Raw genomic sequence first — 22,376 nt, 5'->3', positions numbered from 1 at the left:
ATTACTACTGTTATAGGTACACACACACACATTTTCAGAACCGCTTGTCCCATACGGGGTCACGGGGAACCGGAGCCTACCCGGTAACACAGGGCGTAAGGCCAGAGGGGGAGGGGACACACCCAGGACGGGACGCCAGTCCGTCGCAAGGCACCCCAAGCGGGACTCGAACCCCAGACTCACGGGAGAGCAGGACTGCGGTCCAACCCACTGCGCCACCGCACTGTTATAGGTATTATTTCATTATTTTTTTAATGGTATTGGTACATGGGTTTTATCTTTTTACCTAAATTTCATCTTTCCTTCTCCGTGTTTCTTGTTTTCATGAAACGACCCCTCGTACCTGTGCCCCACCTTATCTGACAGCACCCCATGACCTGGAGATGGACAGAAAAATGGATATAGTTCATAGCAATATGGAAAAGAGCACATTTCTATATTTATATTCTGGACTGTACAGCATTTTTCATTATAAAACCTTAATAAATTGACTACGATACCATCAGAATACTGAATAATAATAATAATAATAATAATGAGACGGTGTACACAAGTGTACCTTCTCTCAGGCCGTAGGAAAACTGTCCCTCGTACCTGTGTCCACTCCCATACTCCATGACGCCGAAGCCGTGCAGCTCGCCGCAGTGGAACTGGCCCGAGTACGAGTCCCCTGGACGAATGTTAAACACACACTCTTTGCTCACAGTTCTGGCCCATAATATATTCATTTTAGGGCTTCCTAAATTAAATATAAAATTAAATCTAACCTAGTTATCACGTATAACACTGTGAAAGTGACCATTCTTTAAGATCTCACTTAATAACTGGCCCTTTAAAAAAAAGAAAAATTAGGAAAATCAAATAATATACTGTTCATCTGGATCTGTTAAATATAGAGGAATGTTAATTACTTTAGGACAGTACATTGAATACTGGTGCCAGGATAAAGTGTCTGCTAACCAAACAATGTAATATTAAGACTACACACACACATTTTCTGAACCGCTTGTCCCATACGGGGTCACAGGGAACCGGAGCCTAACCCAGCAACACAGGGTATAGGGCCAGAGGGGGAGGGGACACACCCAGGACGGGACGCCAGTCCATTGCAAGACACCCCAAGTGGGACTCGAACCCCAGACCCACTGGAGAGCAGGACCCGGTCCAACCCACTGCGCCCCCGCGCCCCCTAAGACAACACAAAACTCATAATTATTATTACACACAGACACACACACACACACACACACACATTCTCAGAACCACTTGTCCCATACGGGGTCACAGGGAACCGGAGCCTACCCGGTAACACAGGGCGTAAGGCCGGAAGGGGAGGGGGACACACCCAGGACGGGACGCCAGTCCGTCACAAGGCACCCCAAGCGGGACTCAAACCCCAGACCCACCAGAAAGCAGGACTGCGGCCCAACCCACTGCGCCACCGCGCCCCCGCACCTCATAATTATTACACATTTACATAACACTTTCTCTAAGTTGATGCACACTGATAAAATTGTAAACTAAGCTACTTGCACTGATTTACCCATTTATACAGCTGGGTTATTTTTACTGTCGGCATTTCAGTCTAAATAACCTTGATCAAGGGATTGAAACCTAGCTACAGTGTGATTAATAGCAGCAGGCTCTACCCACTAATAATAATAATAATAATAATAATAATAATAATAATAATAATAATAAGAAGAAGAAGAAGAAGAAGAAGAAGAAGAAGAAGAAGAAGAAGAAGAAGAAAGTTTATGCATTAGAAGTGAAATGGCTATTTCTGCCATGACTGTTTGGTTTACGTGGAATGCTTCGTTTGAAGACAGTCCACCGGGAGGAGACTGGAAGTCTTCATCCGTCAACGGAGACCCCCAGAGTTTACCTGTTCGGGCCCAGTAGCGAACGCCGTTCCCTTCGATCTCCCCGTCGACAAAGTCCCCCTCGTAGAAACTCCCATCCTTCATGATGAACTTGCCTCGTCCTGCCAGGAAGGCGAGCGCGGGACACACATTTAGCCACACGCAGGTACACACAGGTACCCACAGGTATCATCAGCACAGGTATGTACATTTACATTTATTCATTTAGCTGACACTTTTTTCCAAAGTGACTTACAGTGTGAGTGTAACAATCATTTTCACAGGTACACACAGGTACAGAAAGGTAAAAATCTGCGAGGGGGGCACTGCTGCAATCCCAAGAGAGCAACATTCAATATTTGATATTAAATATCAAATTTAATATTAAAACGGAGTGTGTTCCTCACTGTGTTAAATGTCAATGATGCTTTGCATTTTTTTTCTACATTATAAATTAGAAAAATTATTAAATTATAAAAAAGACTCAAAATAACATGTGCACTAAAAATAACAATATGCTCAACAGTAACCAATTAAAATGAAACACATTCATACTTATTATTCCTATTAATATGTAAGAAATGAGGTATGTTTTTTTGTGTTCTAGCGACTAAGTGGACAATTTCTGCGAACAAATAGTGTAGTAGTAATAATAATAATAATAACAATAATAACATAGGTAAATTTATTAGAATAATCAGGATTTGCACAAAAAAAATGAAAGAAGTGTGTAGATGTTAGACACTAGGTACTAAAAGTTTGGTGTGTGCTTGCGTATGTATAAATTATATATTCATATGAATACCCCGCCCCCTCGCAAAATGATACATTCAACATTGTTTCTGGGTTAAGATACAATAGACAAAAGGATTCACCGATGGCCACGTGATCACAACTCAGACTGAAGAGTGAGCAAAAAGAGTGTAAATACTGGTAATGCAGATTACAATAAACGAAATACCATGTTTTTTGCCCATCCTCCACTGGCCTTCGTAACGGAAGAAGCTGTTGGGATACACGTAGACTCCGAACCCTGGAACGCAGCAGGAGAGCAGAGTTCACTCACACACACACACACACACACACACACACACACACACACACACGTGTGTGTACTATTATTAATAAGACATCAGGTAAAATCGATGCCCCGCAGTGAGGAGCAGCACCGTCGCGCAGCAGGTTCCGCACTCCTCCCGAGTACTGGCGGCTCTCCCTTCCCTCGCGCCTGTCCGCCGCCATCTTCCGCGCGGCGCCGCGTCCCTGGCAACGCGCGCGTCGCCGTGGAAACGGCGCGGAACGCTCGCTTTTCCTGGGAAACCTCGCAGCGGGGACACGGCGGCGCGCGTAGTTGTCGCGACGTCGGAAGGTGAACGTTGGCGACGGGAGTTCGACCTAGTCACGTACTGTATGTAGGGGGGGGGGGGGGATTTAAATGATATTAAAATTTTATTATTTCAGCTGGAATTAGCCCACAGATGCAAACTCTATCTATCTATCTATCTATCTATCTATCTATCTATCTATCTATCTATCTATCTATCCATTGTAGGGTAGGTGTGGTATGTGACAGGGCTTTGGTTGCATCTCATGATGTGTTTCCTCTTATTTTTACACCTCATGCGGATGTGTCACCAGTAGGGTTGCTGGTTCAAAATGTGGCCCCGGCTCCCTTTATTTGAGGGCCCCATCTACAGACACATGGTGGTGGAGAGCTGTGGGGACTCGTACGTGAATGGGACATTCGGTGGACGTGTTTATGTGTGACTGGGGCGAGTTTGGACCCCATACTGAGGAAGACACTTTTGGGCAGAGCAGGAGTTTCAGTCTACACTTACAATGAAATCCTTCAGCTGTAGAGCTTATTTTCTACTACGGTTCTCCTTCCTTACATTGATCTCAAAGTAGCCGAAACATGAGAGCTGCTGTCGTACCGAAACGTACCTGAGCCGCCCCTCCATGGCTCATGAGATCAGGCTGTTTTTAGATCGGAGCCAAAGGTCTGGACGTGCGTTTGGAAAGCTCCTTTGGGGTTTGTCGGGTCGGCGTGGAAGACGTCCGTCGGGGGAACAAAACGCAGCGAGAGCAGAACTGCGGCCGCTCCACTCCGCCGACTCCGTTTACCGATGCTGTTTCCATGGAAACGCCTTGGCGCCAAGTCCGGGGTGCCTCAAGCCTCTTGTTGCGAAACAAAAGTTCAAATGACAAATTAAGAGACAGAATTCATTTCCACCCGCCAAGACCCACACAGCTGGAGTCCAACTATACTCTTGATGTCTGTTTTCATCCATCACATATAATTTTATGGCCCAAGGGAGCGACTCTATTGTTATACCAAGAAAAAAAATGTGCAGTGCCTCAGAGCCTGAGTGTGTGCATATTTTTTTCCTGTTTCACAGCATAAGATTCATATGCATGTTGCTGTTGTAGCGTGGCCACTTCCTCATCATCCATATGTTCAGACATATAGCAAAGAAAAATTAATATATACACAGATGTAAAGTGCAGATAAAGACATTGTTTAGCTGAGTGATTCTGAAACTTGCACATAAAACAGTACTGCTTAAAAGTACCTGGATACCTTGTGTCCTTTAGTTTTACCACGAAACGGTTATTGAAGGAGAGTCAGTGTTCCTCATGAGACGTAATAGGCGTGTAAAGGCGAATTCCATATGCTGGCTTAGCGGAAATCACGTGTGTAGTACAAACAAGGAGTGCAGGTGCAAAAATAAGTGAAGCCCAAGTTGAACTGGTTGAACTAAGTTGGGAAGTGGAATCAGGTATCTAAATCAATCATTTACCCAAGTTTATTGTAAAATTTTGTATAGGAATAATGACCATTCCTACAGGGTTCACAGAGTGAAAAGCAGCAGCGTAAGAGGAAAAAATACATATGAAAAATTAATTTTAGTGGAAGGTCCCTTAAGGCCTGTAAGTGACTCAGCTGCAGTGATTGACTGCTACAAAACCACTATTACATGCGAACATGTGCACCTGTAGCGCATATAAGAAACATTAATAAAACCTTAGAAATACTGAAGGAAATGTCAATAAGGGGTGTATTTATAGGGTTAAAGTTTTTTTATTTCTTATCTTTTTAACCAAGGTGCAATGATCACAGTAGCATAACAATAAGAAAAACAGAGATATTAAAGGAATGTCGCTAAAGGGTGTATTCATAGGGTAAAAAGTGTTTTTATTTTTTCTTACATTTTTTTTTTAACCAAAGTTCAATGATCATATTAGCTAAATAAACTGGATTTTGTTAAAAACACATGGCGGAATTATATTAAAATGCAAGATTCAGCTGGAGCATTTTGTTCCGTTTCTCTACATACCTCTAAGACATGCGATACATACTTTAAATACCAACAGAGTTTGCGTGTCTAAACCATGCCCCCCCCAGCACCAGTCAAGACCACTGAGGACTGTTGCTGTTGCTCTTGAATACCTGACATAAGCAAAAGCAAGCAGAAGCTGCTGGTCAACTAAACGACATGCTGTGTTAGGCCTGCTCTCACAAACGACCCACAATGCACCTCTTCATTAATTCTAATTGCAGCGCCCAAATGCGCTTGGCCTCTCCTGTCAGTTTAAAGCTGCACGGCATGCTGGGAGCTGATTGAGGAGAGAGTAATTAGTGCTTCTGGGGATTACGGAGCCCGGAAAGCCTCGGAGGCATGTGGCGGATCGTTATATTGGAGGAAGAGCGCTAAAGACGACCATCCAGTGACCGGCAGGAGAATTTGCCCAGGAGTGTGGGTGTACGATATGTATTCGAAACATGAATCTCAGCTCGGTCTGAAATTCAGCAAAAGCGAGTATAGCCGTCCATAGTTTGTCCTCGTTATTTTTTTCTTCCTTATGTCAATCAAATTATTAAAGAAGAACAGCTGGCCTGCATTTCTATATGATATTTTGCACTTTCCTCCAAAAGCAGCTTATAATTATAAGGGTATTATGGCAGGAGGTGGGATTCAAACCAACAACCATCAGGTCCCAAAGCATTGACCACTATGTCACCCACATATCATTTGAACCCATTACCTTTTCAATTGCTTTTATGTTCCAGTTTCCATCAAGATTATAAATATTTTTAGGCATCTTGACGCACGTACGCAATAAATGCACAACAGAAGATGTGCAAGTTTTGTATCCTCACAGTGTGGAGTTTAATGTTTAGTGCGCAAAAATAATACAATGGCACCAATTTAAGAAAAGTACTGTACATATTATATATGGAATTATGTTATTACCAGCTTAACGTACTTGGATAGAGAAGGAGTGAAGCTGAGATGAATGCTTGCTGTAGAAAAGGCAGCGTTAAAGAATACTAAATGAGACTATTCCCGTTTTGTTACTAAACTCATCTCCTATTTCACATTTGACAGCCTTTCTATGCAGTTTTGTAAAGCATCCTTTTGCGCCAGAGAATACCCATCTAAGGGTGATGAATAAATGGCGGTTCGATGTCCAGGCCAGGTTAGTGAGTTTGCTGATGAGCTCCTCCCTGTGATGAGCGGTGCTTCAGGCTTTGCTCTTCTCTGTAGTTTCTTGTGTTCTCTGGGCGCCGCTCGTCCCCAAGCGCTGGCTCAGCTCGGCCGACAGGACGGAACAGCAGTTCTTCTGCATAGAGTGAAAGATGAGGAGTAACTCCCTCCAGCACTCAGAGCTGCTGAATCCCTCCCAGAAAAACCCATCTCTCTTAAACGCAGTTCCTTCCCAAGGTCCCGACTGTTTCCAAAAAAGTGGATCACACATTAACAATATATTTCCAATATGATTCTCAATTCTGTATCAGTTACATGGGTTAAGGTTATGGTCACGGTTAGAGTTAGGGTTAACCGTACCAGAAAGACAGTGGTATCAGACAAGCAAACTGTGCTTTGAAAATCCTGCCTGTGTCTTAAGCTCTTTCCTCGATGCTGACGCACTTTTGTTTATTTCGAATTGTATGTTGCCTTGTAAGAAATACACACACACACACACACACTGCATAAAACCACTTGTCCCTAGCCGGGACACAGCAAGCTGGAGCCTAACCCAGCAATAGAGGGCGGCGCAAGGCTCGGGGGGGGGGGGGGGTGACACACCCAGGAGAGGATGCCAGTCCATCACATGGCACCCCAAGTGGAACTCGAACCCTAGACCTGCCAGAGAGCAGGACCTGGCCAAACCTGCTGGGCCACAGGGCTCCCTGAATTAATACATTTACATTTATTTATTTATCAGACACTTTTCTCCAAAGCGACTTCCAGTGAACTCTATGTAGTGTTATCAGCCCACATACCTTATTCACCAAGGTGACTAATAAATGATAATATGAACCTAAACAACATGGTTGAGCAGTTGTACAGCTGCTAATAACCCAGCTTCAGCAGCATCGAGAGCAGCATTAAGTTATTTACTTTAAGGCATGGATCTCATGCGGCAGGATGCCAAACTTAGCTCTATGCATAAAATTATAAGGGTGTATGTACAGCTATAGGGGGCGCGGATCTAGCTGGGTCCTACTCTTTGGTGGGTCCAGGGTTTGAGTCCTCCTTGAGGTGCCTTGTGGCGGACTGGCGTCCCTCCCTGGGTGTGTCCCCTCCCCCTCCAGCCTTACGCCCTGTGTTGCTGGGTTAGGCTCCTGTTCGGAGCGGTTTCTGCCAGTGTGCGTGTGTGTGTGTGTGTGTGTGTGTGTGTGTGTGTGGTGTGTGTGTAGAGCTATGGTACCAGACTGTGGCCCATCTGTTGGGCTGTAAAGAAATGGAGCACCTCATAACTGATCTTTACATGCCTTATAATTATAGTTCCGTAATTCTCGTATGGCCTCGTTCTACTCTGTCCAACAGTAGGAAATCCAGGGATCCATCATGCTGCTTTTCCATCTTATACATTTGGATCTCATGATGAACCCATCAGTGTGGCCTCATGACCATCTCCTCCTCACCTTCTGCTCTTTGGCTCCTCTCCGTGACTTGGAGATGAGCTCCAGGAGGGCCAGGAGCACACTGATGCCCAGACCCAGGCCCAACACCACAAAGAGCCCCTTGAGGCTGTGGGAATGAGGGTCAGATCCGGACTCCCCCTGCACCAGGCATCTGCTGGCCCACCACTTGTTGCGCAGGAAGTCGAGCTCGCCGGACTCGCTGAGCTGCAGGATGGCCACGCTGAGGTTCTTCATGAAGGAGGATCCTGAAAGGCAGTGATATGAGAGCAACCAGCTGGTTAGCGAGTGAGTGGCAAGGTTCATGAAGTTCCCCTGTGCTGTGGCACTATTTATTTGCCAAGCAGATGTTTTCACCCCAGTAATGTTTCTGGGTTAGGGTGACATGACCCAAAACCTCACCCTCATCCTAACCCTAACCCTACCAGTTACTTTAACTCTAACTCCTAACCCCTAACCCCTTACCCCTAACCCTAACCCCAACCCCAACCCCTACCCCTAACCCAAACCCTAACCCTAAGTTGTCACATGTAAACATCTGACTATGAATTCCAAAGTTCCTACTGAACTTATTGTAGTTTGGTGCCTTTCTTGAGGAAGCAAAAATCCTGGCACTTGTTCAACAAGTCTCAATGTGCAATATTATTTTTATTATTACAGGACGGTCCGTAGCTTACGATGGGGTTCAATTCCAACAACCCCATTGTAGGGCAAATATGCCTTTATAAAGAATTATATGAACCTTAAGGTTATATAAACAATTAAGATGCATGAATGCTATGCTGTGTAATAGGGATTTTTATTACGCATTATTTTATTTACGCATCATTCATTAAAAAAATACTAATCTAGAATAATAACATACAGTGCGGTGTTATCATTGCATTTTCATGCTGCACTATTATTTCCACTTTTGTTTCTAAATCTGTAGTCTTTTGCTTTTTACTTTCAGCACCGCAGAACACACTTTTTCACTCGCTGGCTGTTTTAAATATAAAGTAACTTGAATGGAATCCCAAATGAACAGATCTGCAAACAAACACACTCAAAATGAATGTAATATGATTAATGGGAACAGAGACCCAGCAAAAGTCTGAGTGTTTGTAAGTCACATACATTGTGAGTTGAGGACCACCTCTGTTCTTATATTTAATCGTGACCAATGGGTAAAAGACGGCTTGTGTGAGCTCACACTCATAGCTCACCTAGAGAGCCCGCAATGCTGTACCCTCTCATGCCAATAACGTCGCTGCCACGGACCAGGTTACAGTAGCGCGACACGGTCAGGTCCAAGGATACGGATTCCCCAATGAAGGCGTAGTTCCCCTCCTGGGCCCGGCGGACGCCCTCATCGACCGATGACACAAAGCTTTTCCTCCTCTCCATGTTCTCGTAGATCCTACGGTACAAGGGGTTCTTGGAGTTCTGGACAGGAGGGACAGGATTGGACCACAATTAGTGAGTCCTTCAATGAGGGATAACATGATGATGAGCTTTCAGGGTTTTACCTACTGGACCTGATCAGTCCCAACACACCAGCCAGAACACTGTGCTTCTCCACCTCTGGCCATCTGCTTGTCCAACTGACTAAAGGACCAAAACCCCAAACTCTTCTGTTCTCAGTTTTGGCTCCATTGTGGTGGATTGAGCTCCCTACCTCCCTCAGAGCTGCTGAATCCTTCTTAACATTCAAAAAAGGTCTTGAAACTCATCTCTTTCTGGTCCATTTTGCTTCCAAGACTCTGGAACCTTCCTCTGTTAGTCCCTCACCATCTGCTTCTTTTTATCTTCCTATTTCTATATGTCACTTCAATAGGCAGCGACTGGAATATGTGCATCATGACAATGACGGCATTGAATAAAAAAGCTGTACTTCAACGATCAAGTCATAAGCAGGTCACCTTAAAGAACGCCAGCGAGGAGGAAACGCTGAGGGTCCCGTACTCAATCACATCCTGGTTGGCCAAGTCCTCGAAGGTCTGTATGGAGACGTGAGGTTTGTCCGACTGCTGCATGGCGCTCATGTTCGCAAAGTAGCTAGCCAGCAGCACCACTACAAAGAACCACCAGATGGCGCTGATCACTCGTCCCGAAAAGGCCTTGGGATGCGGGCCAGCTCCTGGTAACGCAAACACATCAAGTTTTATTCCTACATCAGTACCGGCATTATAAACATTAAGTGCTACCATAAGCCTCGGACGTTTTCCAGACAAGAAAAACCAAAGCCGAATTCAACAGCTGCCTCCCCGCTTTACACTGCAGCTTGTTCACTTCGTAGAACCCCAATTAGCCACTTGAGGGCTTTTCACACAAAACACCTATTTTCCCCAAGAACCCTCGAAAGGTTCATGCTGGGCGACCCCCCCCGGCGAGCACGCGGTGCCGCTCACAAAGCCGCCTTTGTTTACCTTGCAGAGCCAGGGCTCCGGCCGTGTACCACAGGCTATGCAGCAGCGTGAAGCTGTTGTCCTCCGTGTCCGGCTCGCTCCACTCGCAGGGGCTCAACCTGTGACCTCACGCAGAGATGCCCGTGAGCTCGCTGAGCCCCCCCCCGGGTCACAGCTAAATGCACCCAACAGCTCTCGACTGGTGGGAACTGCCGGAGGGGCCCTTTGGAATCTCGAATTGGCATTTATTGAGGGTTGGATTTCAAGCACATATTTCAATGGCAAATGAGGACAGGAGAGTTAATAGAGGCCTAATGTGTCCCGCGCTCTGAATGAACACGGAAAAATCCTCCATCCGGCGCGAGGCCCGGCCTTAGCGATCGCGGCACCCAATTCGGACTGTTTCGGCGAGGCCTCCTGGGCTTAAGATTATTTCTGACTAGATACCATGGATGTGTGTGTGTATGTGATCACACTGCTTTAAATTCAAAGATTTTGATGTAAATCATGATAAAGGTACATATAAAGAAACATTTCTTGCTTTCTGTTCTCTATAAAACTATTGTCCATGGTCTAAGTTTTTGTTTCCTTATGTTTTTTCACAAGGAAAGCACTTTCGCCTCCACACCAGTGTGACCGGTGTTGTCAAAAATATAAGTCGAGAAATAGAAAAATTGGAAATCCAGTGGCTCTAACATCAAAACAACGAATTGATGGATTTTCAAAGGCCCCCAGACCATCAATGTCTTCGGTTGGGAGTTCCTCATTTTTCAAATCTGGAGGAAGCGTAGTGCGGCTTCCCTTCTAGGTGCAGGGGCCCCATGGGGTCCTATCAGTTCAGTTGGCCTAAGGCCGGCCCTGCCCATCGTATTTCACCTCAAAACACACACACACACACACACACATTTTCAGAACCGCTTGTCCCATACGGGGTCACGGGGAACCGGAGCCTACCCGGCAACACAGGGCGTAAGGCCGGAGGGGGAGGGGACACACCCAGGACGGGACGCCAGTCCGTCGCAAGGCACCCCAAGCGGGACTCGAACCCCAGACCCACCGGAGAGCAGGACTGCGGTCCAACCCACTGCGCCACCGCACCCCCAGATTTAATACAGTAGACCAAAATTAAACACAAAATGCTAAGAAAAGGCCGCCAAGCAGAGACGAGTGTCCCACATCGCAGACGCGCATCTCCATCCACATCGTGATGGCGCTAATCCAGAATCGGAATCGGAAAATTTTGTATTTTGTAACTCACATTATTTATTCACTCAGTTATATAAAAATAGTGTGATTAAAAAAACAAGTTATAGCAGAACTGACTATTTCTGTAGAAGATGCCAAACCCAAGGAAATTTCAGATGATGCAGTTTAACAATTGATTTGCAAGGATGGTATGTGTAAGGAAATCAAGGCCCCCCCACCTGGCCACAATACAGATGCACACGGCTGTCACGAGGTAGGCCACCAGGATGCCCACCCAGGTCTCCGTGGAGAAGGGGCTGAGGAAGCCAAAGAGCTCGGGCTGCTCGGCCGCCGCCTCCTTGCGGATGATGAAGCTAATGCCGGTCGACATGAAAGGCTTGCTGAGCTCCACCACCTTCTCCCGGGCGGCTGTGAGTGTGAGGGGGGCAACGGCCAGGTCCGCTTCCTGGAAAGGCCACCTGATCTCACACCTGTCCCATGCACTTTGTGTTTATGCAGGTGCTCATCACTCTACTCTACTGGCTGTGGTGATCAAACAGGTGCAGAACCTGTATTCCATCAGGTGATTCATTCATTCATTCATTTATTCAATATCTATTTTGCTGAAAGGTTCCATCAAGTTATTTCTGCATGGTGGAACGATATTTGGGAAGAGTCTCGCCTAGAATACTACAAGATTGTTGCTGAAATCTCATTAAAATAAGTTCCATAACATAGTTACAGAAAAAAAAGTGACTTTAAAAACATAACACAAAGCCTTTTCTTACTTGTAATAATTTTTAAAATATATTTTACACAACAGAGCATTTTTAAAATCACATGTATCTTCTGCATGTTTTAGTTAAAAAAGGACAGGCATGCTACATAACATGTTATATACATGATATTTTTAATAATTTTTCAAGAAAAATTTAAAGTGCCAATCCAGAAAAATGGCAGCTGATACAACCTTTTGGATTCCATTTTTGAATCCAGGACATTAGATTTAATGAAAAACAACCCATTTCCATTCTGCAGCAAATTTGTTTATCAGTGCTGTCTGTACAGCTGCTTTTTCAGTACAGGGTCATGGTGAATTGGATCCTATCCTGGGTGCACAGGATTCTATGCAAGGAAGGGTACAACCTGAACCTGAACATTAGCCTACTCCATCCCATAGCAGAGTATCAGTCAGGTTAGATGTAGACTTCAATGTGCAATTTAAACACTGCTCCACTACAGTAAAAGAAACCTATGTGTATGACTGTATATGAGACAATACAACTTTTGGTGGTTGGGGTGCAGGCGCTTACCCCCCTGATGACCTCTCCAATCATGCCATTCCAATGGCCGCGCTCGTCCAGATGCCCGTAGGCACCATCCTTCACCAGGTGCACATTATACTTGAAGCCAAGCTTCTTGGCCAGCTCAGCAAGCAGGTCCATGCAGTATCCCTCCAGCTGGTTGTCTTTGGACATCGTGTATGGTTCTTGCTGAGGGGGGTGAATAAGGGACAGATCGGCCGCACTGACAGCACATGAACAGAGTACTATAAATACCTGGCTACTCTGAAACTCCATTCTCTATGTAGAGTAAAATTTTGAAATACAGAAATGGTTGAAATGAATACAGTGACTCCTTGTGCTACGAACAATAGAGTTAAGAATTTTCAAAGATACGAAGATTTTCTAACTTGTGTCTGGTGTTCTTTTGTGCTGGTGACCAATAACAAGGTGAGGAATGTTGCACGTGTTAATGGGATGAATCAGCCAAAAAGCAGCATTGAACAGGAGTTTGCAGACTTGATTATTTTAGTAATTCCAATCTGTATTCATTTCGGTGTAGTGCAAACGTAATAGAAATGTTAAAGTATAGCCTTAAAAGCCTTCCTTTACTACATCTACATCCAAAATTTTTATAGAGCCAAACACAAGAGGTGAAGAAAAGATGACTGTATTAGTTTTTACTGATTGTATTTACTGATTGTAAATAAGTAAGTTTTAATGATTGTAACTTCTCAAAAAAGGGACTTTAGAGCCATTATCAAATGAAGTTACAGAGATCCAATCCCAGTTGTGTTCGTAAGTTGAGGAGTGAGTGTATTAGGGTCTTAAAACCCTCCTCTTCCAGATTCACTTCACCCATGATCTCTTAAATTCATGTAAGGTGTAAATGTTCATGCACTATAACTTTAAGATGATTCCCGGATAAACCTTTATGCAACTATTCCTGTAATGTAACGTAAATGTTTATATGTATCTCAAATAAAAGAAAAAAAAAACATTACTAATAAGGTGATTTGAAATCGATATCTGGATGAAGTTTTATGCAGCTACTCGTGTGATGAACATTGGTTCATATGGTGGAAAGAAACAAACTAAGTGTACTTAATCACACGTCTGCATCTAAGTGTCTCTTTCTGCTAATGTAATGGACACATTGTATTTTCTATGAGATGTTCGTCACTTTGGAGAAAAGAGTCTGATAAATGTACAAATGCAAAGGTAATTTTATCTATTACTGTTTCTGTTTTCTGAAAACAGGATGCAAGAATTTGACCATGTACCCCTATGGATGGGTAAGTGCACCTCTAGGTTGGTCAAATGGCGACACATGTTTATGTGACCTACCTTTATAGAGGTTATAGATAAAGCCTGGGGACCTAAAAAAAGAAAGAGTTTCATAAATCACTTCCAAAAAATCACACCATTATTTTTCTTTTCTGTCTCTGTGTGCTGTGGGAGAAAACAGCTTCATTTCAAAAGTTGATTTTAATAAAAAGTGACTTGGTACTGTATAACCAACTGTCACCGCAGAGATTTAAAGAGTGTTATCTAAATCAGGGACGTCTATAGTGCAGGGATCATAAACAAGAAAGAAGGCTGAATGAAAGGAAAGCATTAACAAGGTCTGGAGAATGTACTGCTGTGTTGCCAAGATGTCTTTCTGGAGCCTCTCTAAGCCTTTGAAGAAGTCCTTGGCGGCCGATGCTCTATTTCATCGTACTGTTTTGTGGCCTTTCAAAGGGGACCGCAGGGGGCAAATTCCCAAATTAACCCAGCCGGGACAATGGGTCTCTTGTACTTGGGTGATCTTTAGTAAAACCCCGTCCCGGGCGGCCAGCGGTTGTCTTGCTGCTGTGAGAAAAGGACATAGTGAGAAGCAAGGGAAGGGGGCTCTCTTCTCCTGCGGGGCTGCTCAGAGCGGAGGCCAGCCAGGGACGTGTTCCGGTGCCCCCGAGGCCTGGCATCTAAACCAGCCAAAGCTGGCGGGGGTTAGGGGGTGCCCTTTTTCTTGCCAGTCTCAGTTTGTTTATGCCACAGAGAATGGTTTATTACCGTGAAGTGTGACGAATGCCATTTACGGGCTAAATTCTGCAAATCTCAAGGCATGGCAGTGTTGATCTGGGGATTTGTATACTGGGGGAAGAGGGGTCTGCGGTTGTGGTCAGCGACTTCACACTGAAACTAAACCACGGGACTCCGACAGTGCCATAGGGTATCACCAACATGGAATTGACCTCTAACCCCAAATGGGACACACTTTACAAGCTCCCAAAGTGATATCTACTGATGGGATGTCTTGCCTGCCCCTCTCGAAGCACCTTCTTTTTGGCTGGCTGGGCATGGATGTATCGCTGTCAAGGGCAGCGTATTGTTTATCAGAGTCCACGCCACAGCTGGACGGCATCGGGCGCCTTTGTGAGCCTATGGACAGCTCGTGCCAAACAGGAGGCGGTGCACCGCTTTGAAACCGTCCCAGCGGATGGGCTCCCTCGGCTCATGAAAAGCTTAAGATGTCAGATTGCAAACTGTTTCCTGCCATATCTTCCAAGCAGGACGCAGGGGGGGCTGATGCGGCACAGTGCTGGAGATTGTTGCCATAGCGATGCTCCCTGACAGGAGAGCTCAGGCAGCGGTCCGGTCTGCTGTGCCACATACAGAATTGCTCATCAATCTGCCTTTCCAACACGAATTTGCATTTCATTTTGGAAGATGCCGGATGCATGCAGTGCCTGAGAAGTGACAGGTGGGGCGACTGTGTGAATATGTGCATTGTAGGGGGTTCTGCGATCAACACTTTGCTGTGCGTCCTGACACATGGGTGACCTCACCTGCGTGACACACTGCCGCCATTAGCACAGCGGCACACGCGACGACTCCCAGTCTCGCCTTCATGCTTTTGCCTCCAAATCTGAGGGCAACAGAGAGGAGAGCGGGACAAAAATATCACCACTATTACTGCGATGTACCTGGACTTATATCTGAGCAAGGTGGGTCTTACCCAGACTCAACTGTGCAACTCACTCAACTGGATGTGCACCTGAACAATTCAGACACACTACCCACTTGTGGGCTGCAACACAAGGGTCCATCGAGGGGATTGGAACCTATAACGTTGTAGTCACAAGTACTTCTCCTTAGCCATTATACACCATGATCTCCATAGAGTAGAAAATGCCTTATACTTTAACTAAGAAGGCCCATATCAAAGTAGATGTCATACACTTTATTTTACTACTATACTTACTTACTATATTAATTTACTTACTACTATTCTTACTTACATGTGGATATACCTAAATCTGATATCAGGTCACAGAAGCACAACAAAAACATATACAAAACTGCATGCAAAGGACTATAAATAAACACAGCATGTACTCTGCAATGAATGATAAACAAACAGCATTTTACAGATTTTTCATCTTTTCAGACAAATGAAACAATGTTTATAACATAGCAATAAAGGTAAATAGATCTTTCCATTTAAAAAATTCAGTCAGCAATTTTGCTTATATTCTGACTAGAGTTAATGATGTAAACATAGGTAATATGTAATACATACACAGGCATGTGCAACAGTGGCACTGGTCTTCAAAGTGAAGAACTGCGGGTTTGTGGCGAAGAAGCCGAGCTAAAGCAAACTTTCACAGTCACCATGTGACTGCCAGATACAACACGGTCGGTGCGACATAACCGTCCATTAGTGTCACCGACGTCGAAATGCTGCGATTAAATACGATTGCGAGTATAGTCAGTTTTGTGTGTGGTCTGACTGTGCACTCTACTTATTGTGTTCCTGCATCCATGCAGAGGACAAAAATAAGCTCCCCTTACCTTGAGACCCCTGACTGGCGTTAGAAGCACCCCAGAACTGGCTCGGATGGGAGGGTTAATGGCAACATTTAAATGATGGAGCTGCTCCGAAGAGCCAATAGGATTTGTGGGTGGGAAATTTCTCCATAAAAAAAGCACAACTGGATTCTGAAAATTTCCCACCCCTGCGCTGCATTGGCAGCCTGAGCTGGGGAGCCAGGGCTCCCCCGTGCTTGAGCAACCATGAGTGGATATCCAAGAGGGGGACAGGAAGTCGGTTTGAGGGAAACGGCAAGCATGTGCTTCTGGAAAAAACCAAACTGGCGTGAGGCCAGCTGGCGTGGGGTCCCAGGGTGTACCCCTCATGTTAATTATGCCAATAACGGGAGCAGAGGACGTGTTAAATGCTTTTCAGAACATTCATGGCTACAAGAAGGGCCCCGGGTCAGAGGAACGGGTCATTTCACTGTAAAAGTGGCCAGTCCTGCTGGGGTCAGGTCATTGTTTCCAGAGGGCAGCGTTATATGTTCTCGTGACTCTTCCCCAAATTTTTTTCTTCAGAGTATTTTTTTTCTCATCCAGTGGATTGTGGTGTGGAGCGCTTAATAACAGATATGGGGCTTCGCAATATATTTTGGTGAATGGCGTTTGTGGGGTTGTGAGGCATCTAAAGCTTACTCTCTGTTTTTGTCATCACTGACGTACTGAAGAGTGGGTAAAGCATCTGCAACAAACACACACACACACACACACACACATTTTCAGAACCGCTCGTCCCTTACGGGGTCACGGGGAACCGGAGCCCACCCGGTAACACAGGGCGTAAGGCCGGAGGGGGAAGGGGACGCACCCAGGACGGGACGCCAGTCCGTCACAAGGCACCCCAAGCGGGACTCGAACCCCAGACCCACCGGAGAGTAGGACTGCGGTCCAACCCACTGCGCCACCGCACCCCCCCTACAACAAACACAACAACACCAATTAAAATATATGAGGCAATACTACAGCAAAGGGGGGTGCGGCGGCGCAGTGGGTTGGACCGGGTCCTGCTCTCCGGTGGGTCTGGGGTTCGAGTCCCGCTTGGGGTGCCTTGCGACGGACTGGCGTCCCATCCTGGGTGTGTCCCCTCCCCCTCCGGCCTTACGCCCTGTGTTACCGGGTAGGCTCCGGTTCCCCGCGACCCCGTATGGGACAAGCGGTTCTGAAAATGTGTGTGTGTGTGTGTGTGTGTGTGTGTGTGTGTGTGTGTGTGTGTGTGTGTGTGTGTGTACTACAGCAAGAGCAAAAAGTAAGTACTATGGTAAGAATACCAACCAATATCAACAACCACTTGTCCCAAACAGAGTCATAGTGAGCCGGAACCTACAAGACAACAAAGGGCACAGGACCGAAGGGGGAGGGGACACACCCAGGAGAGGATGCCAGTCCATGGCAAGGCACCCCAAGCAGGGCTTGAACCCGAGACCCACCACACAGTGAGCACCAACCAAACCTGCCATGCCACCATGCCCCTCTCCCATAACAATAAAAAGATGATTTTCGTCAATATAAATTTCAGCCTTTATTTATTTGGCACCTTTTTTCAAAGTGACTTACAATAATAGGTTTATCTACTAAGATATATAGTATGATTTATTTTTTAACACAGCAGAGTATTCGTTGTTTTCAGAGATAGTCATAAATCTTTAGAAAATCCTTTGGAACATTTACAGGATGTGATACAGGCATCACTGCAGTATAAACCTGCCTTTTTGCTGGGGTATGGTGATTTATGTTTCTTTTAACAGTAATGGAATAGTCACTTGGGTGGATCTGTCAAGTGAAGAAAAAAGGAGTTTTAACTGTTCCATAGCAGGGTGTAACATCGGTAGTGGAATATTTTGTAGATGAGAATTGTATTTCCTTGTGAATGTCTTATGGATATTACCTTGCTTCCCTTTTTGGTCTGGACCTTTAAACAATTTTGTTACAGGGGGAGTGAGTAAATTTGGACAGTTGAAGCATCACAGAGGGGTCAGCAACAGTCAAACAATGGAACAACAGATCAACAGTGTGCAGTTCCACGTGCCAAGTTCACATTTACATTTACATCTATTCATTTAGCGGACGCTTTTCTTCAAAGTGTTGTACAGCTCAGAGTAAGCAAAAGAGCATTTAGATGCAGACACAAGATTATCAAAGCATAGTAAATTTGTCCAATTCCAGGAGCTGATTAAATGAGTTGCTGCCAATAGAACTGATAGGAAATGCAAAGGTGATTGTGGGATGGGATGATGCAAATTTATGGAGATGTTTGCAGATCAGCACAGAAACAGGTGAAGAGATGGGTTGTGACACCTTTACTGAATGCTGAAAGGGATTCATCAGTTCTAAGGGAAAAGGGGAGCTCATCAGAGTCCAATGGACTTGTGGACAATCATGGGCATCTCCTGCATGAGACCAAGCAGTCAGAGATGGAACATGTACAGCTACATCAGGTCTTGTAGGTATCTGGGTGCTGATCCTCTAACCATCATGTAAGTCATAACTAGAGTGTTGCTCTAGAAAGCTAATGGAGATCGTCGAAGAGAGAAGATACATGGGAACGCTTTGGCATGTCAAATACAAAATATGCAGTGACTTTCTGGATTATCTGGAGAGGCTTAATGCTGGAGGCTGGAAGACCAGAAGACCAGACCATAGTCTAGACCAAAAGATACATAAAGGGTGTTGTGTGAGGTAAGGGCAGATCCTGCAGATATTGTACAGGACGTATCTGTAAAACCAGATTATGGATTCAGTTTGTTGTGTGATTGTTACTCCCTGGTCCTTGACTGAATGAGGAAATTGCTTAGTTTAATAGAGTTCCCAACTGGTGGACAGACCTACTGGGAGATGGAGGATAGAAGATGGGACTCCTTTAAAGACTTAGATATAGGTGTTGGTTAGTCATCCAAGCATAGCTGTCCAAGTTAAGCCATGATGCAAGAGGATACATCTGCAGCAGCAGGGGAAGAGAGAGGAAGAGCTGGGTATCATCAGCATAGCAATGATGACAGAAGCCATGAAAGGTAGTGATAGAACCAAGGGAAGCAGTGTAGGTGTAAAGAGTAGGGGGCCCAGCACTGAACCCTGTGGGACACCAATTGAGAAAGACTGAGGAAAAGTCAAGAAGCAATGTCAGACCGTCGTATAAGATCTACCAAACAGCTAAGACTCAAATTATTTCAAAGCTATTCCTTTGGTTTCAAGCTGTTGCACAGATGAAAGTAGGTTTCAGTGTTTGAGAGTGAGTACAGGTTGAGTAGAACAATGACCAAGGAGAGGGAGGCCACCTTGGCCAACTGGAGAGCTTCTGGCAGGAGGACAGCCTCAATGGAATGGCTTATCTTCATCACTGATTGATAAGTGACTGTCAGCAGATCATCCTGGGCAAGGAATACAGATAACTGGTTCAAGGCTGACGGGGGCTGAAATGCACACAATGAGGCTTTGCTGGGAGTTCCAGCACGACTGGTGTAGGTGGGTACTAAGAACTGAGTGTGTCTGTTAACCATTGGCTAGAGGTGGGGTTTACTGGTCTGGAAGTTACCATCGAAGCCTGTTATTTTGAAATTGGAAAATCCGTTCATGTGTGCATTTATCCATTTAATTGACACATTCGTCCAAGACAACTTAAGTTTGTATGCAGTTGGGTAATTTTCACCTTTGCATTTCAAGGTAAGTGCCATGATCAAGGGGACTACAGCAGTAGGTGGGATTTTAATATGTGACATTCAGATTGCAAAGAAATAGTTGTAACCTCTGCTACCCACTGATCCTCATGACTCACAAGACCTAGAACCTAGAAATATGATTTACAAGAGTCTTTCTGCAATTAATAACATGATAGCAGATACAAACCAGTCAATTAAGGACGCTCGCTTCCCATAGGGAAAGTTCATTTGCACGTTGATATTCTGTCCCCTATTTGTTTACTTAGATCGAAAATCTCAATTTTTTTTTTTTTTTACAAGCGGGCCTAACATCCCTTGCCAATGTCCTTAGGAAGGCTTTCAGCTCCAATGACAACAACATTCCCTCAGTTAGCAGCAATCAAAAGGCCTCAAGTTGAAGCCTGAAAGGCGCAGCGCACTAAACTGCAGCGATAAATACGGATTTTGAGCCGAGTTGGGGAGTCACCGGAATTCAAATGAAGACGTCCTTTGTAGGGGCGACAACAGGGGACAATCTCTGTCACTCACTGAGGCGTGTAAAACCCGGGGAAGCTGGCAGCCCTCCGGAAGAATCTGTCGGGTGAGATCACACCGGCGGGTGTCGTCGTAGCAACTGCAGCCGGAGGCATGCCCGAATTTCTGTTTGGTGAGTCACTTAGCAGTAAAAATGAAAAATTTCAAGTTCTACTACAACTTTATTAAGCACAACGTCACATTATTTGTTTTTATTGCCTTGTTCTCTTTCTTTGATCCGGTTATGAGTAGAAACGATATCCTTCTCCCGCCCCTTAAGTTTGGCGTCAAAGTATTATTGCAATGTCATGTTTATATACTAAGGTACTTGATGAGATACTTTGAGCTGATGAGATACTTTATTGTCATTGTATGCAATGCAGTACAAAGTAAATACACACACACACACACGCACACACACACACACACACTAGCTGAAACCACCTGTCCCAAGCAGGGTCGCGGCAAACCGAAGCCTAACACAGCAACACAGAGCATAAGGCTGGAGGGGGAGGGGACACACCCAGGGAGAGACGCCAGTCCGTCGCAGGGCACCCCAAGCGGGATTCGAATCTCAGACCCACCGGAGAGCAGGATCCACTCAAACCCGCTGTGCCACCGCACCCCCATAATAAGTAAATAAATAAATTTTTAAAAAATTTGCATACTTAGGTACACACACACACACACACACATTTTCAGAACCGCTTGTCCCATACAGGGTCACGGGGGAACCGGAGCCTACCCGGTAACACAGGGCGTAAGGCCGGAGGGGCAGGGGACACACCCAGGACGGGACGCCAGTCCGTCGCAAGGCACCCCAAGCGGGACTCGAACCCCAGACCCACTGAAAAGCAGGACCCGGTCCAACCCACTGCGCCACCGCACCCCCACACTGTTAACCACTTATACAGTATTAAGTGAAGTATTTAATCACCTATTAACTTGTATGCTTTTGTCATTATTTTAGCTGAATTTCTAACTTTAACGTATAACGCCTTCTGCAAATTGTTCTATCTGATAATCTGTTACTTGCTTAATGTGTACCTCTGTGAAACCACTCTGAGACTGTCGCTGTGACGATGGACAGGTCACTCAGACAAGCGCACGCACTGGGACATAAGAGTTTGCCCACGTTCAGCAGCGCGGCTCTGTTGGAGGTTGTGCGAACCATCCCGGGAGGTGCTCACAAAGGGAACACGGAGCTCACCCGACGGGGCGCTTTGTGCGAGTGAGAGGGTGCGATGGCCGACACTGAACAAACACAAACGCTCTGAAAGGACACAAGGGGCCGAGTCAAGCACCACACGGCGCATTTGACAAGATTAAATACTTTTATTCAGCTCATGTTCATTTACATAAATTGAGTGATGTTCAAGATATACAGTTTATTTTTTGCCTGTTATGTTTCGGAAATACGTTTTTAATTAATAAAACTGTCTCCTAGTTAATACATACATCTAAACTCTTTGACATCAAAAACAAGTCAAGACATTAAATCAAATATAAAAAGTCTAATCATATAAGCATAGTGTTTTTATGAATGTGTTCTAATCATACATTCTTACGAACATTTTAAATATACCTAACGTTGCACAAAAAACTGGCATGGCAGTGCAAACAGCATAAATCAGCATGCTTCCATATCCATTTTAGGCAAATGTGAAATAATATTTCCTTCCCGTTAGTTCTGATGCTGTTTT

At 45.1% G+C, this 22,376-nt stretch overlaps 2 protein-coding genes across 2 annotated transcripts in view; both read right to left on the bottom strand.

Moving 5' to 3' along the window:
- The window catches only part of LOC108924874 (MORN repeat-containing protein 1-like), a 29,189-nt gene extending 26,071 nt beyond the window's left edge, over positions 1-3,118 (bottom strand). The window contains exons 1-5 of the mRNA XM_018736507.2: positions 3,032-3,118; positions 2,824-2,895; positions 1,886-1,984; positions 560-670; positions 287-377 (exon numbers count right to left, since the gene is read on the bottom strand). Of these exons, the coding sequence (XP_018592023.1) occupies positions 287-377; positions 560-670; positions 1,886-1,984; positions 2,824-2,895; positions 3,032-3,104 (446 nt within the window). The 5' untranslated portion in view covers positions 3,105-3,118. The remainder of the gene's footprint in view (positions 1-286; positions 378-559; positions 671-1,885; positions 1,985-2,823; positions 2,896-3,031) is intronic.
- A 2,852-nt stretch (positions 3,119-5,970) lies between these two features.
- Positions 5,971-16,563, bottom strand: LOC108924940 (glutamate receptor U1). Its single transcript, XM_018736612.2, has 10 exons — positions 16,487-16,563; positions 15,481-15,560; positions 13,997-14,028; positions 12,680-12,859; positions 11,606-11,832; positions 10,203-10,300; positions 9,696-9,913; positions 9,000-9,219; positions 7,798-8,042; positions 5,971-6,488 (listed from the first exon to the last, which is right to left on the bottom strand). Exons 2-10 carry the CDS (start codon positions 15,542-15,544, stop codon positions 6,390-6,392), a joined length of 1,383 nt encoding a protein of 460 aa, XP_018592128.1. The 5' UTR covers positions 15,545-15,560; positions 16,487-16,563; the 3' UTR covers positions 5,971-6,389.
- Positions 16,564-22,376: the final 5,813 nt, after the last annotated feature.

The sequence above is a fragment of the Scleropages formosus genome, chromosome 2 (assembly GCF_900964775.1).
Source record: "Scleropages formosus chromosome 2, fSclFor1.1, whole genome shotgun sequence".
Lineage (NCBI taxonomy): Eukaryota > Metazoa > Chordata > Actinopteri > Osteoglossiformes > Osteoglossidae > Scleropages > Scleropages formosus.
The sequence above is the reverse complement of the archived record's forward strand: the minus strand, read 5'-3'. Positions and strand labels throughout refer to the sequence as shown.

Bases quoted from the DNA above. Each gene is read 5' to 3' on its own strand.
- LOC108924940 (XM_018736612.2), bottom strand. From the start codon at position 15,544: ATGAAGGCGAGACTGGGAGTCGTCGCGTGTGCCGCTGTGCTAATGGCG. The intron at 9,914-10,202 runs GTAAACAAAGGC...TTGCGTTACCAG, and splicing joins CGGAGCCCTGGCTCTGCAAG to GAGCTGGCCCGCATCCCAAG. The intron at 9,220-9,695 runs GTGACCTGCTTA...CCTCCTGTCCAG, and splicing joins CCTCGCTGGCGTTCTTTAAG to AACTCCAAGAACCCCTTGTA.